The following is a 19,133-nucleotide window of genomic DNA, read 5'->3' on the forward strand; positions in this document are numbered from 1 at the left end:
TTTTTTTTACTTTTTTTACTAGATCTCCGAAATCGCTAGACCTGCCTTCATGAAAATTTGATCAGTTCTTCATCTTGTTGATACAAGTATAATGTTTTCTGAATAATCCAAATCGGACGCTCCGTTCTCTTAAAAACTGAGTTACCGCTTTTGGCACTTTTTGCCCCATATCTTCGGAACTGCTAGACCTGCCTTCGCTAAAAACTAATCAGCACGTCTCCGAACGTATCTCTCTCCGAACTCTATCAATACGAATCGAATGTTTTTTGAATTATTCTCACACACATACATCCATTTTTTTAAGGTATGCCAAAATGTTCAGAAACCTTTGAAACGTAAAGATATATAAAAATTTTCATTTTCGATTTTTTTGCGATTACTATAACTTGCCCTACGGGAAGTTAATATTGATAATCACGTTGGTTTTCTTGTTCATCAATTAAACCAATCACGACTATGGTCAGAGCATAATGAAAAACCTAGATTCATTTTGTTCAATTTTGACTAGTTATTGAATAAAGGTCATAAAACGAAATATTAACAATAATCCTTTAGCATAAGAAAATAATAATCAAAAATAGAATATATTAGGTTGTCAAATATCTCCCTTCCGCTTTTTTGCTCTTGGTTTAATACAAAAAGGCGGAAGGGAGATATTTGACAACCTATTATAATATGAATCCCTTTATATGAACCAAAGATTGAATATAAATGTATCAATTAAATAACTTATCTAAATTCGTGGAGTATTCATCTTTTGAAATCATCTTAAAAGCTTTAGGTAGATTAAAAGACGATGCTCATGCCTTACAAAAGCCTTATGATTATGCTCTGAATATCGCCATATCGCCGGCGTATCGTTGATTTGACGCAAATTACGTCTAATCAGAGTTTGTTTGTCAAGTGGCACTTTACACAATCGTCCAAATTGCCCCCCTTTGAATGGTATATACACTGCGCATAATCTGTGTGAATACAGATAATGGCATAAAGGCAGACAAGCGATTATTTGCCGGGCTCGCTCGAGCGTATCATCTCGTAACCGCTACGTCTACATCAAGCGCAATTGCGTAATTGCAGATGCACAGGGGTAGGTTCGCTATTCTCCTACAACTATGTACAAACACACAATTGAATCAACTATGAATTAAGCTTTATTTTTATATTTCTTTACGTTTTAGAGGTTTCTGAACATTTTGGCATAAAAATGGTTTCGTAGACAATATCGGGAACACGGTTCAACCGATTTCATTTATTCAAAAAACATTCGATTGCTGTTGATAAGGAGACGAGCTGATTAGTTTTTAGCTTAAGTAGGTCTTTCTTTTTTATGTTTTATTTCTTTTTAACTTCCCGTAGGGTAAGTTATTGTAATGGGCCGAAAATCGGAATTGAAAATTTTTATATTTCTCGACGTTTTGAAGGTTTCTGAACGTTTTGGCATACCTCAGAAAAAATTGATGTGTGTGTGTATGTATGTATGTATGGATACAAATTTTCAGTCGCGTTTCAGGGCGCACGGATCAACCGATTTGAATGGTTCAAAAAACATTCGATTCCTATTGATAGGGAAAAGAGCTGATTAGTTTTTGGCAAAGGCAGGTCCAGCCGTTTCGGAACGGAGCAAAGAGTGCAGAAAATAGAAATCGAATTTTGAGAGAACGGAGTATCCGATTTGAATGATCTAAAAACATTCAATTAGTAATGATTGGGGAAGTGTTTATTAGTTTTTGGCAAAGGCAGGCCCAGCCATTTTGAAGATACGGAGCTAAATATGTAAAAAATGGCAGTTTTTGAGAGAACTAAGCTTCCGATTTAAATGATTCAAAGAACTTTCTGCTTGTCTTAACAAAATAATTGATTTTGGAAAGAAATTTTGTTCCAATTTTTTTTTTTTTTTTTTTAGTTTTTTGTATATCGAAAATATTTCAGATTTTATTTTTATTTCTGACTATAGTTCTAATATACTTTACAAATAATTTCAACTCTGCAATTCAGTTTATATAATTCTTATAAATATTAGACAATGTTACAATATTTATAATAATCTATTTGAAAACATTCAGTATTCCTCGATCATTTCGTTACGGTAGGGGAAGTTCCAGCAAATTGCCTTAAGGCACGATGCCATAATTGCCTCAAGACAGAATTCCACTTACAGCTAGTTTTATGTTTTATTTGATTGTTTGTTTTTTCTTATCGTTTTGTTTTTTTTTTTGTCTTTCTTTTCTTTTTTATTTTATTATTATTATTTTTTTATTAACATGTGTTATATATACCTAGTAGACACGCCGCTGGGTGTTGCTACTACCTTGTTTATATTATATGATAATTATTGTTAGCAATCTCTGCTTAATGTTAATGAACATGTAAAACAGATTGCAGAATAAATTAAATAAAAAAAGCATAGGTAGGTCTAGCCGTTTCGAAGATACGGGGCAAAAAGTGACACAAACGGTAACTCACTTTTTAAGAGAACGGAGCGTCCGATATTAGTAAATTAAAAAAAAACATTTTGATCAAATTTTTATGAAGGCAGGTCGAGCGGTTTCGGAGATCTAGTAAAAAAAAGTGAAAAAAGATGCCATATTGCGGTCAAAAATGATCATTAGACATATGCACATCAAATTATCAGATATTTTATAGAGATTTAACAATAAGTATAAATTTTGTTTACATTCCGTATGGGTTCATATGGGTTCCGTACCAATGTTTATCCGTTAGACGGCGACGCGGGGCCTGCGCGCTTCTATATTTCGTCTCTATGCAGTTAAAGCAGTACGATTGCTTTGAACATCTTTTTTCAATCTTCTAATTTTTTAAAAAAAAAAAATCAAAATCAAATTCAAAAATCAAAAATCTAATTTTTTCAAAGTAAATTATTTTCAAAAATGTTAATCTTTTAAAAAAAAATGTTGGTACGGAAAGTTCCAGCAATTTGCCTTAAGGCACGATGCCATGCGCCCCACTAGTTTCAGTTCGGTTCGATTCGAGTTCCGGTTCGTAAAAACAAGCAGATTGGTTCCGGTTTGGGTTCGATTCAATCCTATGTTTATAATAATACATTGAAAAGATGGAAATTTCCCAGCAGTGCACATTTCAGATAAAAATCTGTTCGTTTATCACCATTTTTCTTCACCCACATATGGAAATTTTAGATCACAACAAACTTATAAAAAAATATTAGCATTGGCCGCAGATCCATTAGTCCTACGGCGGTAAACTATGCCTATTCAGGCATTTCGCCAGTGATTACGTACGGTCGCATTTCGCCAAAGATTATAAAAAAAAATAAAAGAACTTTTTTTTTTTGCCGGAACTAGTTCCGGCCCAAAAAGGAAGTACCGTAACGATATTCCGCCAGGCTTTATATATCAATACGTTTTGTCTTAAGTCGAGGCCGTCATTCAGTGGAACAAACTAGAAAGTTTTAAAATCAATATGAGAAATTAGATATAAAACATATAGAGCTTACAGATAAATATGAATAATAATTAGTAACACAAATACACTGCACAATTATAAATCCAGGTTATTTGAACATTTAAAAATATAAATGAGATTAGTAGTCTACACATAGATGTAGCAGATAATAATGCAATATTGAAGTAGTAGCTGATAATGTAGTTCTAACTTATCATCTCAGTTTATAGTTTTAAATATTCGTAAATTATTGATAGCCTCGATTTATGATTGTGTAAAGATGTGGTGCAATATATGGTATTTGTTTTAACTATTTGTAAGAATTTATAATAAAACAATCCTATGGTTTATATCCATTTTTGTTAAAATTAATTTTAAAACTTCATTGCTTGTCTCACTGGATTACGATCTTAAAGCAAACCGACACACATTTCCGATTTCCAGTGTCAAAAATTCACTCTCGCACAGAACTTTTCACCAGAAACTTTTGCTGAGGTAATAATAAGTCGATTGGCTGTTTTCAACTCTAAATATTAAGTCAGATTTGACAGCATTAGATCTGAAAACGAATTGAAACATGGAACTCATACATATAAGCAATCACCAAACTTCCATTCTCACTCATTTGGTGGACAGGAAAGAAATAATAAATTACGTATTATTACTTTTGATTTATTTATGTATGAGCTACAAATACGGTATCAGAAAATTAATAGCCTACAATAATATTGAGAATTTCCAACAAAATTGTGAAGTAAATGAAAGTTTTACTTTCTATTAAGCTTATAATAAACAAATGTAAAGTATTTGCCATTTCACATGGTAATAAAAAGTGTCATCAATAAATGAATGTCAAAAAAGGCCATAATTCATGTTAAAATTAGTAAAGAATATGATCAAGCAAGAAGTCAGGAATTGGAATTTCAGACAATTCTTCAACTTCAATATTCTTTTAAATAGTCAGTCATCTTATCAAGTTTCTTTCTTCATATTCCGTGGGATTCGATATGAGCTTGAGGCCCTAAGAGATTTCATTCTTCTACAAAAACTTGTTACTTCACGCATGAGTGATAACATTTTGAGATCATATTCTTTGCTTGATTTGAAACTTGCAACATTTGATAAAATTTTCAGTTTCATCCATACTCGGCATGAAAACCTTTTCCAAAAAGAAAAATTTCATTAAAATATGGCTTTTTAAATGCAATAAATCACATCTAGTGTTAACCAATAAAAGTCTAGTAATCCCCATATCATATCTAATAAATGAAATATATCTCTTGGCCGTTGTAAGTAATACTTGTACAATTTCAATACATATAAAAGTTACAAATCAAATTCTATAACATAAAATACAAAGAATAATGATACATAAAGAATAAACAATGGTTAAGAAAATAATGCGAGTCCTTAATGTGTGAAGTAGTTAAAATAAAATGACAAGATAAATAAAGGACAAACATTTTATTAAAATATCGCTGCAAGATCTCCAAGCAATAATCCTGTGTCTGCTTTAGTTTTTAATAACGACCTGCAAATAATGTTGTTATAATAATTTGAATACTATATCTTTAATACGTAAGACCTAAAAAAAATCTATCATCAACCACAATAAAATGTTTATGTATGAAGACACGACATTTAATAAGATTAAATTATTCAAAAATAAATATATTGAATGATGCCATGTAATTTATGGCCACCTTTGAAACTACTACTTACGAGGGGAGTAGGAACGTGATCGTGAACGTCCACTTCTTCGTCTTCTATAATGTGGAGAAGGACTGCGTCGGTCTCTATAGCTATTACCCCATCCACCGCGATGTCCACCTCCATAATAATCACTAAAAATTTAAGCAGACAATGTCATAAATTTTTACAATTAAATGCAAAACAAACGAAAAAGTAGTTGCAAGATGCTTTTTTAATTTGTGTATTGGTAGTTACTAATAATTTTTCATAGTTCTTTACTATGCAACACAAAGCAGAATTTAATTTGTGTAATGATTTGGTTATTAGATCTATAGCTTTAAAATATGCTAAAATTACTAAGATTTTAACAATTTAAAACCAAACGAATGTAAAGATTAGCCAATACATTATGTAAATGTGAATTATGCATGTGAATAATTTACAATATTTAAAAAAAAAAAATCAGTTAAAAACTATTACTCACTCTCTATCACGATCTCTTGCTCTTCCTCGACTATTGCCCCATCCACCTCTATCCGACACACTGAAAAAATTAGTGCAAACTTAAGTTACAAATTTCACAAATACATATCGTATAATCATGCACTCATATGTACTTATGATTATATGTATGTAAATATATACACACACTAATGTATAGTTAATTTAAAAATATTTGTTTGACGAGGCCTTTAATAATAATCAGATGAAACTGATACCATTCTAAAACTCATCAAAAATTTACTGTACTGATAATTTACATGTAATGCAAAAGCTATAGTTGCCTTACATTTTGTCATAAATGTATCAGAATCACATTAATTACGATTATACAGAGCATTTGTAAAAAAATTTTACGAATGAATGACTTACTATGTTGGCTTTCCCATATATATTCCAGGTGTAGGGGTATGTGCTCTTTTCGTTATAGAATAGTCAACCCGAATTCTTTTACCATCTAACTCCATTCCTGAGCACTGTTCTTTGGCAACTTTGGCATCCTCTTCATTTTCAAAATATACAAAACAGAAGCCCCTTGAGCGCCCAGTCTAAAATAAAAATATATAAAACGTAAATAAATGTGAATAGTCACAGTCACCCCTCAAATAATAATGCACATTTTATTGATGCATCTTTCTTTTTACATAATCATATACTTTTGATCATATACTTATAGAAAATTCTTAAAAAAAATTCAAAATTTTCAAGTGTTCTGAACTAAATTTAGTTACAATGAATAGGGAAATGTATTATTTGGATTATTACTTGCAGTACAAGTCAGATGAAATTTTATTTAAAATTTAGTTTTCACAATTTTTTAAATTATATATAACTGACAAAATTCGCTATCCTTAAAATTTTAACTAAATATTAATTTTCTAAAAAAAGCTTTTATACCTGTGCATCTATGACTACAACTGTTCTTTCCACTGGTCCATATTTAGAAAAAATATGATTTATTTGACTTTCACTAGTATACACACTCAATCCAAAAACTCCAAGGCACCTAGATTGTGTTGGATTTTCCTGCAGAGGAAAAATTAAATTACTCTATTCTCAAGTAATTAATATTAATTTAACTATAGGGCTAATGTTACTTTATCATTTACAACATAATTTTTAATTAGTGCTAGTTCTGCTGACATTCATAAATAGCTAAGTCTATTACAGGTTTCAAAATAAAACCCAATGTAAAATGACATATATATTGAAATGAATTGCCAGCATGAAGTGCTAATTTATATAAATTAAATTGAATAAATTATGGGAAAGGGAGATAGACAAGAAACAAAATAAAAATAAAATAAAAAAAAACATCTATCTCCGATAAAAAATTGCTTTGGATCAGATTCAAAGAATCAAATACAAATCAATTTTCTGAAAAAAACTCACTCTACTGCCTACATGTCGGCGTCTTTGTGACATTGGACTCCTGGAATGAGACCTTCTCCGGTCATAACCCTTTCCCCTGGGAGAATAAGATCGGGATCTTGAATGTGAATATCTATTTCTATAACGGCGAGGTGATCTGGATCTACTGTGACTTCTATATCTGCGCCTACTAACAAAACAATATTAATTAGTACTAAAAGTATTAAATTTTTAAAGTTTGCCACTGAAACATTTGATAATATGAAATGCTAATTTCATAAGCATCAAGTAACTATGTCATTTTAAAATTTGAAACATCAGTTCTAATCTAATTAATAAGTGAGATCACTACTATTAAAATACATTTTGCATTCCGACACAGAATTACTACAATTCCTTCCCCTGATATATATAATAATAGCAGTGCTATTTAAAAATTGCTATCTCAAATATTTCAGAAAAAAATATAACAATTAGTAATACCTTTCATTGGGTTCACGTTCACGATATGAGTTCTTACGCTGCCTTTCTGGACTTGGACTCCTGTAACAAAAAATGTTATTTTTAAGTAAAAATTTAAGTTTCTAAAAATTAATCTACTATTGAAACATAACAAAAGCAATATGCAAATCTTGATCACAACAAACGAAATGTATTTTACAAATTTAGTAAGAAATTGTTAAAAAATAACATTATAGCATTATTTCATCTGTAACTACAAGTGATACAACAAAAGCAAATTAATGATATGCTTGATTTTATTAAGAATGACTTTAATCAAGCCTCTAGGTAATATAATTGGCAAGCACTGGTTAGATTATAAGTCATTTAGTGTGCCATCAGACAAAATGATAACAGATGATATATTGATTATGAAATTAAAACAAACCTTGAATAGCTCTTTTTCATAGATTTCATGGCAGGAGCAGAAGGTGAACGACTACGGGATTCTCCCATCATACGCCTACGAGAAGGTGATGTGCCATGATCTATTTTCATATCCGTACTGCGCTCACGCGTGAGGCTTCTCTGTGAATTGATTCAAAAAATTCAACAAAATTAAGAATGAATCGAATCGTATTGACAAAACAAACGAATATGATAATGGCGTCGTCTCCTACTAAAAAAAAAAACAAGATAATTCCGCGCGATTATATGAAATGAGTAAAACAATATTTCATACATTGTAATATTTTATACATGTAACAAATTATCTAAAATTAACAATTTATGATTTGAAGAATAGCACTATGTTGCAATTAAAATGGTATTTACTCACCTCGTGGTCGCTCATTGTTATGTACAGATTAGTAACTATTTTGTTTTAAAGTTTTTAACGTCAGAATAAAACCACAATATTCACTGCATACAACAAATTATACTCGATCATTTACAATTAAAACTGCAATCCTGTTTGCAACGCACACTATAGCGATTTCTAGATAGATGCCGGATTTATTAACACAGGTCAAAAAGATAAAGAGTGGGACCTCTTGACGCCTATTTTGTAGTTACAAAAAGTATCCGCTTTCAACACTGGCGCTTCAATCGAATCTATCATAGATTCCATAGATAAAAGAATAGATACCATGTTTATATCTAAAAGTCGGCTAATTTTAGCGTTTACTTCTAGACAATATAATAATTTGGCGTTTACTTTTCAATAATATATTATGGTAAATGATTTTTTTCAATTTTATTTTTTATTTAGTCATTTTAAATAAGTGCGCTAAGGCAGCTGTTAGTTAAAGTATTTGCTCTATGGCGTATCTAACCGTATATATCTCTCTTACCTGTGGCCGTACCTTCCCATAGAATAGACCTTTAGACTCATTTATAAATGTACAATGAGTTAATGAAATAACAAAATATTTAATTCAGTATAAACAAATTTTATATGATGCCTCTGCATATTACGTTGTACGAATTATACACATCTTATGAAAAATGGGTTAGTACTCATCCGCATTTGGTAAATGATGCTGAAACTATAGTAAAATGGCTCTCTTATTTTATTGCGGGAAGAATGAACACTTCAAATGTAGTAACAGAATTGATATATTCTCTATCTAATCTCTTAGTATTGTTCAACGACCGTATAATATATAAATCAAGAAAGATTAATTACAGACCTGATGAAGTTACAAAGTTGAAACTATTGTTGACAACTGTTGAATATTGTGAAGTATTTATTGAATTATCAGTTAAACGTTATTTAGGAGACAAAGCAAAATGGATTGTTATTGCCTTATTACAAATTTATAAATGTCTAGGCAGACTTATTTTATTATATTATTATGATGAAGAAATAATTCAATCTCCTCCTGTACCCCCATTACAACGTCGCAAAGAAATAGAAACAACAGAACAAGTAATATCGGAGCCAACTTTATCATTTACTCTGAAAAGATCAGGACGAATTTTAAGGAAAGTTGACACAGCACCTCCAAAAGAGCTCCGAACATGGAATCCACCACAAAGCACTGAAAAAAGAAATTGCAGGGTTAACAAAGGATCGCTGACTACTGCTGAGACTTTGTATATTATAAAGCCATTGGCACATTTGGTTGCTATGCGTACTTTCGGAACAGAGTCTTGGAAAATGTGGCTTATATCCCTGGGATTTGATATTTCCAGCTTACGTCTCTTTTCCAAAGCCACGACTTCTGAAACTAAAGTAGTATTGACAAAGCAACAAAGAATTGAACTTTCGAGAAGATGTTTAATGTTATTTATGTATTTGATGAGATCTCCATGTTATGATCGATATACAAAAGATGCAGTCATTTCAGTATTAAATGGAATAGGTAACAAAATTCCTTTTGCAAATTCCGTTGTAGTTCCAATATTGCAGTACTTACCACATTGGCAGAAAACATATTTTTATATGTGGTCTGGTTGATTTATTTATGGTCCATTAACAAAATTTTAACAAATCTTTATTATTTCTTTTATACATATAGTCAATTATATATATATATATATATATATATATATATTAACAGAGTCTAGTAATCAGGCATACAATCTATAAAAAACATGAATATCTTTCTTTCAAAAATGTATTTTACATCTATATGTTTCGGCTATAATCCTAGCCTTCATTCAGTCAAAAAATTAGTTAATCTTGGTGTTAAACTAGACTAACTTTTCCACTGAGTGAAGGCTAGGATTATAGCCGAAACATATAGATGTAAAATACATTTTTGAAAGAAATTCATGTTTTTTATTGATTTATGCCTGATTTCTAGACTTTGTTAATACATATGTCAACATCAAATTCAGAATTATACAACATATATATATATATATATATATATATATATATATATATATAGCCAATAATTAAACAAATTTAGTAAAGAAAAAGGTCTTTACTTTTTTTAAATATAATATGTAATTATTAAAAAAAATCTTGTTATATTATTTTGTGTGCACTGAAGATGGGCCAAATCAAGACTAAAATTGTTTGCTACTATAATAAAGACCTTTTTCTTACAAAGTTTGCTACTATATATATATATATATATTTATATATATATATGAGTAAGTTCTTGTGGGGCGATACGTCAAAAAATAAAAAGCAAAGATTTATAAATTAATCTTTAATTCCAAACATTTCTACATTCAATTTAATGTCATCATCAGTGGATATTAACATTGGTAGGTTAGGGCTTTAGTCTAAAGCCTCGGAGCTTGCACATTTCACAAGTCGTGGCAGAAATTACTTAATGTTACTCACATTTTTGTTCAAATAAAACTATCATTTTTCTTTTTACATCTTACAAAAAATGATAAAAATTTATAGTGTGGACAAGTTAGATGCTAATTTCTAGTGTTGTGTACACATCTTAGATGTAACCTACCAACGTTAATATCCACTGATGGTGACTTTAAATTGAATGTAGAAACGTTTGGAATTAAAGATTAATTTATAAATCTGTGCTTTTTATTTTTTGATGTATCGCCCCACAAGAACTTACTCATATATCTCAACATCAAAATTATATACATATATATATATATATATATATATATATATAATATATATATATATACATTACAGGGTGAGTATAAAACTATTTCAATATATATAATATATATATATATATATATATATATTAGGGTGGTCCTTAAAATGGTCATTTTCGAATTTCCTTGCTCCCAGGGGCTCAAATGGTTCCAAATTGATAAAAAACAATTCTCTGAAAGTTTTAGCTCTTAATATTAACGTTTAGATAGAGCGCAATTCAATCAAAGTTTGTATGGAAAGAGCATGAAAAAAATTTTGAAAATTTAAAAAAAATGTGTTTAGTATAACTTAGCAACAAATAAATGAGTTTTATTCATTCATTTATTCGCTAAATTACATCTAAAAAACCTTTTTTAGATTTTTGAAAATTTTTCCATGCTATCTCCATACAAAACTTTGATTGAATTATATATATATATATATATATATATATATATATATATATATATATACACTACTGCATTAAAAGCTGAATGTACAATATTATATTTTTATTTAGAATCCTTGATTTACACTAATATAAACTTAAAGAGAAATTATGCATAAAATTTGTGTCAATTTTGTACACATAAGGAAGTAAAGTTAATCTAATTTGTAATTATTATTGCGGAGTATATAGGTAATCATAGGTTTTAGGGTTTGTTTTCTAGTCAAAATTGACATTTTGTATAATATACACATTCCATTTATAGATTATAATTGTTTGGTTTTATTTTATATGTAAAATATAATTAAATATATTTGATTGTTTTATTTCAGTTTGAAATAAATATTATCACAAATAATTATTTTCATTAATTGGTAGGGTCAACATAATAAAGATGGCAATACTTGAATGTAAGCATTTTTAAAATAAATAAGTATTATTTTAGGCATTTTTTCATATTAATAAATTTGAAGAAGTAAATCATGAGAAATGGATTGTAAAAAATCTGATTGGTTTGGTATGTCTTGTTAAGAAATTTAGTGATGAGTTAAAAATATTTGGCCAAAACAAGACGATTTTTTACTGCTTTATTGCGCACTTAATTTATGCTTATTGTATTATAAATTTTAAAGAGAAATTTCTACCTCTAGGTTGCTTAATAGATTAATAATCATCACTATCTTCATCTTGTGATGCCATAGTTTGCTGTGCTGTGGCTTGTTGTAATGTTTGCCATTGCACTTGATCAGCTAAAGCTTGTTCTTCTCTTGCCCTCGCAAAAAGTTCCTGTTGTTGGCGAAGTAGTTCTTCTTCTGGAATTCCTAAATTTTCAAGTCTAGTGCTCTGCCTGCGCCTTTTTGCTGCTACTGCTTTACAATCTTTCAATACAGCTTCTGCTTCCAATTTGTAATCACTAAAACCTAGTCTATCTAGAGCTGTAAAAAGTAATTCATAATATAACATTACATCATTCATAAAAACAACAATAAATGCATTACCCAGAAGTACATGTTCTGCACTAATAGTTTTCTTATTATGCTGATTACACACATCATTTGCTTCAGAACTAATTAGATGAATAAACTCTGTGCAACAGTTCAATATTAGCTCACGACTTTCGGTTGCAACTCTTACACAAGGCACCTGGAAAAAGTATGTAAACAATAAGAAAGTTTTCAGGAAAAGTCTAAAAAATGTGCAATTAAAAATATCTATAAATAACAATCAACAAACTACAATTATTACAAATGATGGATTATGATACGACAATAATTTGTATGGAATCATCGGGTGATATCGAACGATTTGATATATCGTTAAATTTTATAATTTGTAGCTGTATTATATATTTAAATAGGTTTTATTACGCAAAACATATTATTAACTGCACACAATATTTGAAAAACATTGTAAATGCATCAATCCTGTTTCACACAACGAAAATAATCATGTAGGTAAACTTTTTTTAATTTTCTAGTTCATATACTGCAACTGTTTTGGAATATTGCATACATACTTAAAGTGTTTTATTTAGAATAAAACTTTTGAATATGTTCAAAGACTGTTACGATTGAATTTTATAACACGACTTAAGATCCTTACCAGCTCTTTTATCATTTTATTTATACTTGCTCTAGGCAATGTCAATTCATCATCTTCGTTTGGCGCTGGACATAAATCATCACTAGGATTATCCATTGAATTATCTCTAAATGAAATTAATTAAAGTATATACGTATATTGGTAAGCACATGCAATATTATACCACTGTTGTCTTGAAATTAAAATTTTATTTTACCAACCAACTGTCACAGATGTCAAATACACAAATCTTCATTCAGAACATTAGACCATAGATGAACCTTAGATCATTCACATTCTAGACTTTTGCGTTAAAAGAGCTAGCGAAACATGCGAACACGAGGCGCGCTTAAATTGCATTCAAATTTAATTGTTAATGATCATTGTTTATTTTTTTAATTTAAATTTCGCATTGCAATGCTTTTGTGATTTATAATAACACTATAATAATCTAAGGATAATATAAATAATAATATTTTATTATATTATTTGGCTAAAATATGTGCAATATAATAAATCAAAGCAAAATATAAACAACATCAATAAATTTATATATAAATCACATGTAATCAATCAATAATATCTTTGTAGAGTAATTTATTAAACAAAGTTTTAGAGTAATAAAACTTTGGAATTTGTGTTTAGAAGTGTTTGGATGAGAGCTACAAAAATTCTTGGAAATGAAGTCAATAATGTTTAACTCATAGATAAGTAAACAAGTGGTTTAACTTAAATATTTACTAAACAGCTACTTACTTCTTTTAATATAAACTTATCAGTCATAGATAAGAAACCATCATTATTCACAGATGTTAAGAAAATATTCTCGCTGATGAATTAAACACACATAGACAGAGGATATATCTTCAGTATCTATAAATATCACACCTTCTGATTACCGAAGTACGGAGTTTTTATATCTATATGGCCTATTATACTAGATCAATTTTATAACACCCTACTAAAATTAATATAAAACATAAGTAACATTTTAGTCCGCTGATGTCCCATATTTTATTATATTTTGGCACAAATTATTACAAATGTATAATTTAGTATAAATAATGCAGATTAATGCAGATTGAAGCATTAATGATTATATATATATATATATATATATATATATATATATAATATATATATATATTATATATATATATATATATATATATATTTATTAATCTAAAAGTAAATATTTTAATTTCAAAGAAAGTGTATACAAAAATATATGATTCATGGCTAAATTAAGATTAATCACAAGCTAATAATGCTATGAGTAATTAATTATTGAAAATAACAGATAAAATTTAGATTAAAACTTGTTATTAAGTGCAGAGAAATTCTATACTTGACATACAATCTAATAAATCCATATTCACTCATCACCACAAATCCACAGCCAGCTTGACTAATTATTAGAAATATTTGTTACATCAAAATTAAACTCCCAATAGTATTATCATTACCAAATTACTATAAACTAAACTACCGAATTGGATATATCTTTACAAAATATATGGAAAATATTAGACTAAATTTAGGTTTTGCAATTATTTTTTTTATGTTCATTTTTATACAAGCTGATCTTCACAATTAATGTTCATATAACTATAAATATACATATGAAATGTAAATAATAATTATACATTGCATAGTTTTAAAATTAGATTTTTCAATCTAATTTTGGTCATTATTCATTCTTGTATTTATCTAATTTAAACATTTTGCAATCAGTCCTGTTTGGATCAATAGTTTGATGCTTACATTTTTTTGAGAAAAAAAAAGTTAGAATAATTATGCTTCTATTCTCTGAATGCAGACTGAAATAGGTTGCAAATGTATTTTTTAATTCTTTATTAGATTATCAGAAAGAAAAATGGTACTGATATTCTCTTTGCATGCAAGTTATATTTATGATTAAATCTCTCTTTCATTCCTATTTGAATCTTGACAAATTATTACATTCAACTATACATGTTAACCATGGAACCACTAGTTCCAATTAAATATGATCATATCCTTTTATATATAAAATAAATATATGTATGTACAAAATACACTGTATATATATATATACATATACAAATTCATTCTGAGATAATTACTTCAGTGAAATATATCAATCAACAAACTTTTATAAAATATTATGATTTTTAATGCCCATTACATAAATGATCATCTTTATGATATTACATACCATTTTATTCATAATATATATAGTATATTTAAGTACTTAGTTCCTATATTTTACAATTTGTCTAATAATTTTCTATTAAACTTTACAGACATGACTCCTGGATTTATAAAACATTTCCAAAATAACCTTTAATTAAATGTAAAACAATAAGAACGATCCATGTGTAATTTGTAATATTTGATATCTATACCAGAGATGTGATAAATAAATAATTGTGGATTTATCTTATCATTATTGTTTGTTGATCATTATTAAGTATTGTGTTAACTTTACAATGCGCTCCCAATAAAATAATTATATTTTAAAATAATATGTTCAACATAGGTTCTGTTATAAAGACTAATTTTAATGTTTTAAATAATACATATTCTATTGTTGCAGATTTTTGTTAATAACTATTCCCTATATGTAATAATTAATTACATATATGGATAACTAAAATATATAGAAAATTAATTTAGCAAATATTTAATACAATTTTGTATATCTATAACTTGGCTCATATATCTGATGGCCAATTCAATATTGATCATATCCCTGATATATATTGTATCACTAATGATATACCAAAATAGAACTCGCTGGAATACTCAGTTCTATAGTCGGAAATTAAAATCAAATGACTGAGAAAACAGAATTTGTTTTAAACTGCATGCGATAAACTTTAGTTTATAAAATACTCAACTAATATGTACAATATGTACATATTAAAAATATTAAAATATTCAAATTATCATTTAATATTTATATATTTCATAGTATAGCCTACCTAATATGATAAAGGACTAATACATTTGTTACATGCTAAAATGTTAAAGAAATTTTTGATTTCCTGTTTATGAACAGTAAGTCCATTGTATTTAAATCTTGTGATATTTTTTTTTTAATTAATAATTTCTATCTAATATTTTTTCTGATATAATTTTATCTCTTATCATACAATATTATATAATATTGACTTCTTTCTACCTAATAAAAGCAACATGGATATTTATTTCAGAGAAACATTATATTCAAATTAGTATGAATATTGTTAAGAAACTTACACAACCTCAAATTTCTTCAAATGTTTCATCAAATTTCCTAATTAGATAAAAAGTTCAATGAAATAATGAATAAATATTTATACAAGTGAAGATATGTTTTCAATACACAATTTTAAAATAAGTTATTAAAAAATGCTAAAATATTTAACACTTACATGAAGATAAAGTGATCAGCAATCAGTACTATCATCTGTATACAATTTTCTGCCCAGTTGAATCGTGGGAGTTTGCATCGGTGGTAATGGTGCTTGAGCTTTGGAGAATGACTGTTGTTTGCACACTATAAAAGAAAATTAACATATATGTATATATGTATGATGTATTTCTTGTTTTTTTTTTCAAAATAAAGAATATTAATTTGTAAATATAGAAAAACAATTTTAATTTAAAAATAGATTTTCTGTGCAAATTTATGTTTTAACGTTTTCGTCTAATATAGAGTAGAAATGGTTTTATTATTCATACCAACCTGAATTTATTTGTTGTTTAATATGGTTCTTACTATTATATGTCTTGCGAAGTTCACAAAACTGAATGGGCAAAGGAAAATCTTTTACAGTATGGAACATGTCTGAAAAACGAGTTTCTAGATCCAATATAACAGCAGACATATTTCCGTTACTACCATTGCAGTTTCTCATTGAACTATTGCGAACTGGTGGTACTGGAGCAGCATTGTTCTGATTAAAATAGAAATTTATAGTTTTCAAGCATTATAATATAATAGATTCGGTAGATAAGTTGTTCAGTATATATTCATTTTAGATTACTAGCATAGATAAAAAATAAATCCAATATGAAAGTGTTATTACACAGTTGTTGATATTAATACATTATTTCATTTGTCGGATAGATAAATTTGACTTGGACATCTTCATATAATTGTTCCAAAATATAAATTTTGGACAAATTTTGAATAAGTTTCTTACATTACTTCTCGAATTTAAAAAATATTTATTTTATTTCTGTAAGACTATGTTTTATATTATCTCACCGTAGTAATGGTTCTCGAAGCTACTGCAGCTGCTGGAGGTTGGGGCGCAGGTTGCGTGCGATGCGGAGGTGGTGGCGGTGGAACGCCCATTGGCGTATTATTTACTCCCGAGGTTAAATTGATCATTGGCTTGCCAGGGCTCGAATTTTGCACATTTTGTTGAACCGCAACTGACTGTTTGCTCGGTAGAGCGGGCTTAATCTGCTGTTGTTGATTGTTATTGTTATTGCCGTTATTTGCGACGTTACTACTTGTCGAACGATTTGGTGGTGGCGGCGGCCGATTTGCTGGGGGCCTTATTGGTGGAGGTACGCTTGGACGGCCTATAATTTACATTGAATTTCAAAACATCGTAGTTTAAATTATTAACGTTAAAAATCTGGACGATTTTAAGTAATATAATTTAATTTTAATTTTAACGTAAAAAAACGATTTTATAGAACGTTTAGCGATAAATGGGCAAAAAGAAAACGCAGATACAAACATTAACTAATAATCATGGTTGCCGACTTACCTGATTGCGGAATTGGTGGCGCTGGTTTCATTTTGATTGAGTCCTGAGACTGATGAAATCCTGCGGGCAAACCACGCAGGGTTCCAAAAGGTGTCAATCCCGGAGGCGTCACTGGCGGAGTTCTATTTATGAGACAATGAAAAAAAAATATATACAATTACCATTGGTTAATTTGTTAGAAATTGACACATATTGTACATATGTATTTGTATATCAGCATATTCTTGCATGCTTGAAATAGTTACGACGTTTGTTAATTAGATGCCATTAGACCACATCTACATACTTATATGTACACACATATACATATATATATATATATATATTATATATTATCTATATGTATATGTACAGTTACCATGTAAAAGTAACGTGTGTTTTTGTATTGAAAATAAAAAAATCAATGATAAAGTATTAATGCGCAGAACAAAGCAAAAAATAAAATATACAAAAGAAGAAATAAAGTAGATACAAAAAAAACAATCTCATGCACAGGTGTAGGAATACGGTAATAAATGATTGTAGCATATCAGGGCTCTAAATTACGAAAGAGCATTAAAATTATAGCAACAAAATTTATTTAAAAATGCGTTTTAATTTTCAATTTTTATGTGTCTAATAAAACTCGTAAATAATAAGTTTAAAAAAAATAGTTGTACCTGGGAGACTTCATGCTGTGTGCCCTCATAACACTAGGTTTACCAGTCGTGTTTAAAGATGGAGGTTTAGGTGCAAGATTTGGTTTCCGTGATTTATAGTAGTTTTTGATTCGACAAGCTTTGTAAGCTTGCGCTACCATCTGCGGTAGATAACTTAGTATTGTGATTCAATGAACTTAAACTTGCATGTAAATTAGATTTATTAGCAAACAATGTAGACTGATTCGGCATATGAGCGTTATTTGACTCAAATTCGTCACAGAATTGGTTTTTGTATTTTTCATTAGTGTTGAACTATTATAGTTCAATTTGATGACAAGTTTGCCATGGATCCTGCATTCGAAGGTTTGTTGGAGAAAATCCAGCAATAGTTGAATCCGAAGCACTCTGTTATAAATTTCAATTGATATTATAACCAAAATAATAAAGTTCATTAAATACAAACATTAATTTTCACAAACTCACGAGTGGCATTTGCGTTTTTTGTACAGGAGGTTGCGGAGGCGGGCCACGCTTTACTTCGGTATTTGGTGCTTTAACAAAGCCTTCAACATTTGACTTTGTTTTTGTGTGAAGTGAAGAATTATTATTCACAGCTTTGGCACCTAATGATGGGCTAGTTTTTCCATTACTGCTGGCTTGCAGCTTTGATCCGTCTCTTTGTTCTGCATCGAAACTACAAAAACAAATAAGAT

At 28.8% G+C, this 19,133-nt stretch overlaps 3 protein-coding genes across 5 annotated transcripts; all 3 read right to left on the minus strand.

Annotated features, from left to right (window-relative positions):
* Positions 1–4,346: 4,346 nt before the first annotated feature.
* On the minus strand, positions 4,347–8,431 carry LOC113385393 (transformer-2 protein homolog alpha-like). Of its 2 annotated transcripts, none has more exons than XM_026623239.1 (9): positions 8,267–8,431; positions 7,877–8,016; positions 7,471–7,530; positions 7,021–7,177; positions 6,514–6,642; positions 5,989–6,164; positions 5,600–5,659; positions 5,146–5,267; positions 4,347–4,582 (listed from the first exon to the last, which is right to left on the minus strand). In XM_026623239.1, exons 1-9 carry the CDS (start codon positions 8,279–8,281, stop codon positions 4,560–4,562), a joined length of 882 nt encoding a protein of 293 aa, XP_026479024.1. In that variant the 5' UTR covers positions 8,282–8,431; the 3' UTR covers positions 4,347–4,559. The 2 variants fall into 2 exon arrangements, with proteins under 2 accessions (XP_026479024.1, XP_026479023.1); XM_026623238.1 differs by having other exon boundaries at positions 4,348–4,582; positions 7,009–7,177; positions 8,267–8,430.
* Positions 8,432–12,106: 3,675 nt separating this feature from the next.
* Positions 12,107–13,324, minus strand: LOC113385397 (protein Dr1-like). 2 transcript variants are annotated; one of them, XM_026623243.1, is made up of 4 exons: positions 13,250–13,324; positions 13,050–13,155; positions 12,446–12,590; positions 12,107–12,382 (listed from the first exon to the last, which is right to left on the minus strand). In XM_026623243.1, the coding sequence occupies exons 2-4, from the start codon at positions 13,143–13,145 to the stop codon at positions 12,111–12,113; spliced, it is 513 nt and encodes a 170-aa protein (XP_026479028.1). In that variant the 5' UTR covers positions 13,146–13,155; positions 13,250–13,324; the 3' UTR covers positions 12,107–12,110. The 2 variants fall into 2 exon arrangements, with proteins under 2 accessions (XP_026479028.1, XP_026479027.1); XM_026623242.1 differs by having other exon boundaries at positions 13,050–13,276.
* Positions 13,325–16,183: 2,859 nt separating this feature from the next.
* Positions 16,184–18,669, minus strand: LOC113386099 (arp2/3 complex-activating protein rickA-like). The gene is made up of 7 exons (XM_026623905.1): positions 18,625–18,669; positions 18,439–18,578; positions 17,780–17,901; positions 17,266–17,588; positions 16,741–16,951; positions 16,427–16,551; positions 16,184–16,308 (listed from the first exon to the last, which is right to left on the minus strand). Exons 1-6 carry the CDS (start codon positions 18,667–18,669, stop codon positions 16,442–16,444), a joined length of 951 nt encoding a protein of 316 aa, XP_026479690.1. The 3' UTR covers positions 16,184–16,308; positions 16,427–16,441.
* Positions 18,670–19,133: the final 464 nt, after the last annotated feature.

The sequence above is a fragment of the Ctenocephalides felis genome, unplaced genomic scaffold (assembly GCF_003426905.1).
Source record: "Ctenocephalides felis isolate EL2017-DRISC unplaced genomic scaffold, ASM342690v1 CF-g0.4_SCAFFOLD_03571, whole genome shotgun sequence".
NCBI lineage: Eukaryota > Metazoa > Arthropoda > Insecta > Siphonaptera > Pulicidae > Ctenocephalides > Ctenocephalides felis.

Coding starts and splice junctions, on each gene's coding strand:
- LOC113385393 (XM_026623238.1), bottom strand. Junction 7,178..7,470: donor GAACGTGAACCCAATGAAAG/GTATTACTAATT, acceptor TTGTTTTGTTAG/TAGGCGCAGATATAGAAGTC. Junction 4,583..5,145: donor ATCACGTTCCTACTCCCCTC/GTAAGTAGTAGT, acceptor TTTTTGGAAAAG/GTTTTCATGCCGAGTATGGA.
- LOC113385397 (XM_026623243.1), bottom strand. CDS start 13,145: ATGGATAATCCTAGTGATGATTTATGTCCAGCGCCAAACGAAGATGAT. Junction 12,591..13,049: donor ATAAAATGATAAAAGAGCTG/GTAAGGATCTTA, acceptor TACTTTTTCCAG/GTGCCTTGTGTAAGAGTTGC. Junction 12,383..12,445: donor TGCAGAACATGTACTTCTGG/GTAATGCATTTA, acceptor TACTTTTTACAG/CTCTAGATAGACTAGGTTTT.
- LOC113386099 (XM_026623905.1), bottom strand. CDS start 18,669: ATGCCGAATCAGTCTACATTGTTTGCTAATAAATCTAATTTACAT. Junction 17,902..18,438: donor CACAGCATGAAGTCTCCCAG/GTACAACTATTT, acceptor TCTCATAAATAG/AACTCCGCCAGTGACGCCTC. Junction 16,552..16,740: donor TAAACAACAAATAAATTCAG/GTTGGTATGAAT, acceptor TTTCTTTTATAG/TGTGCAAACAACAGTCATTC.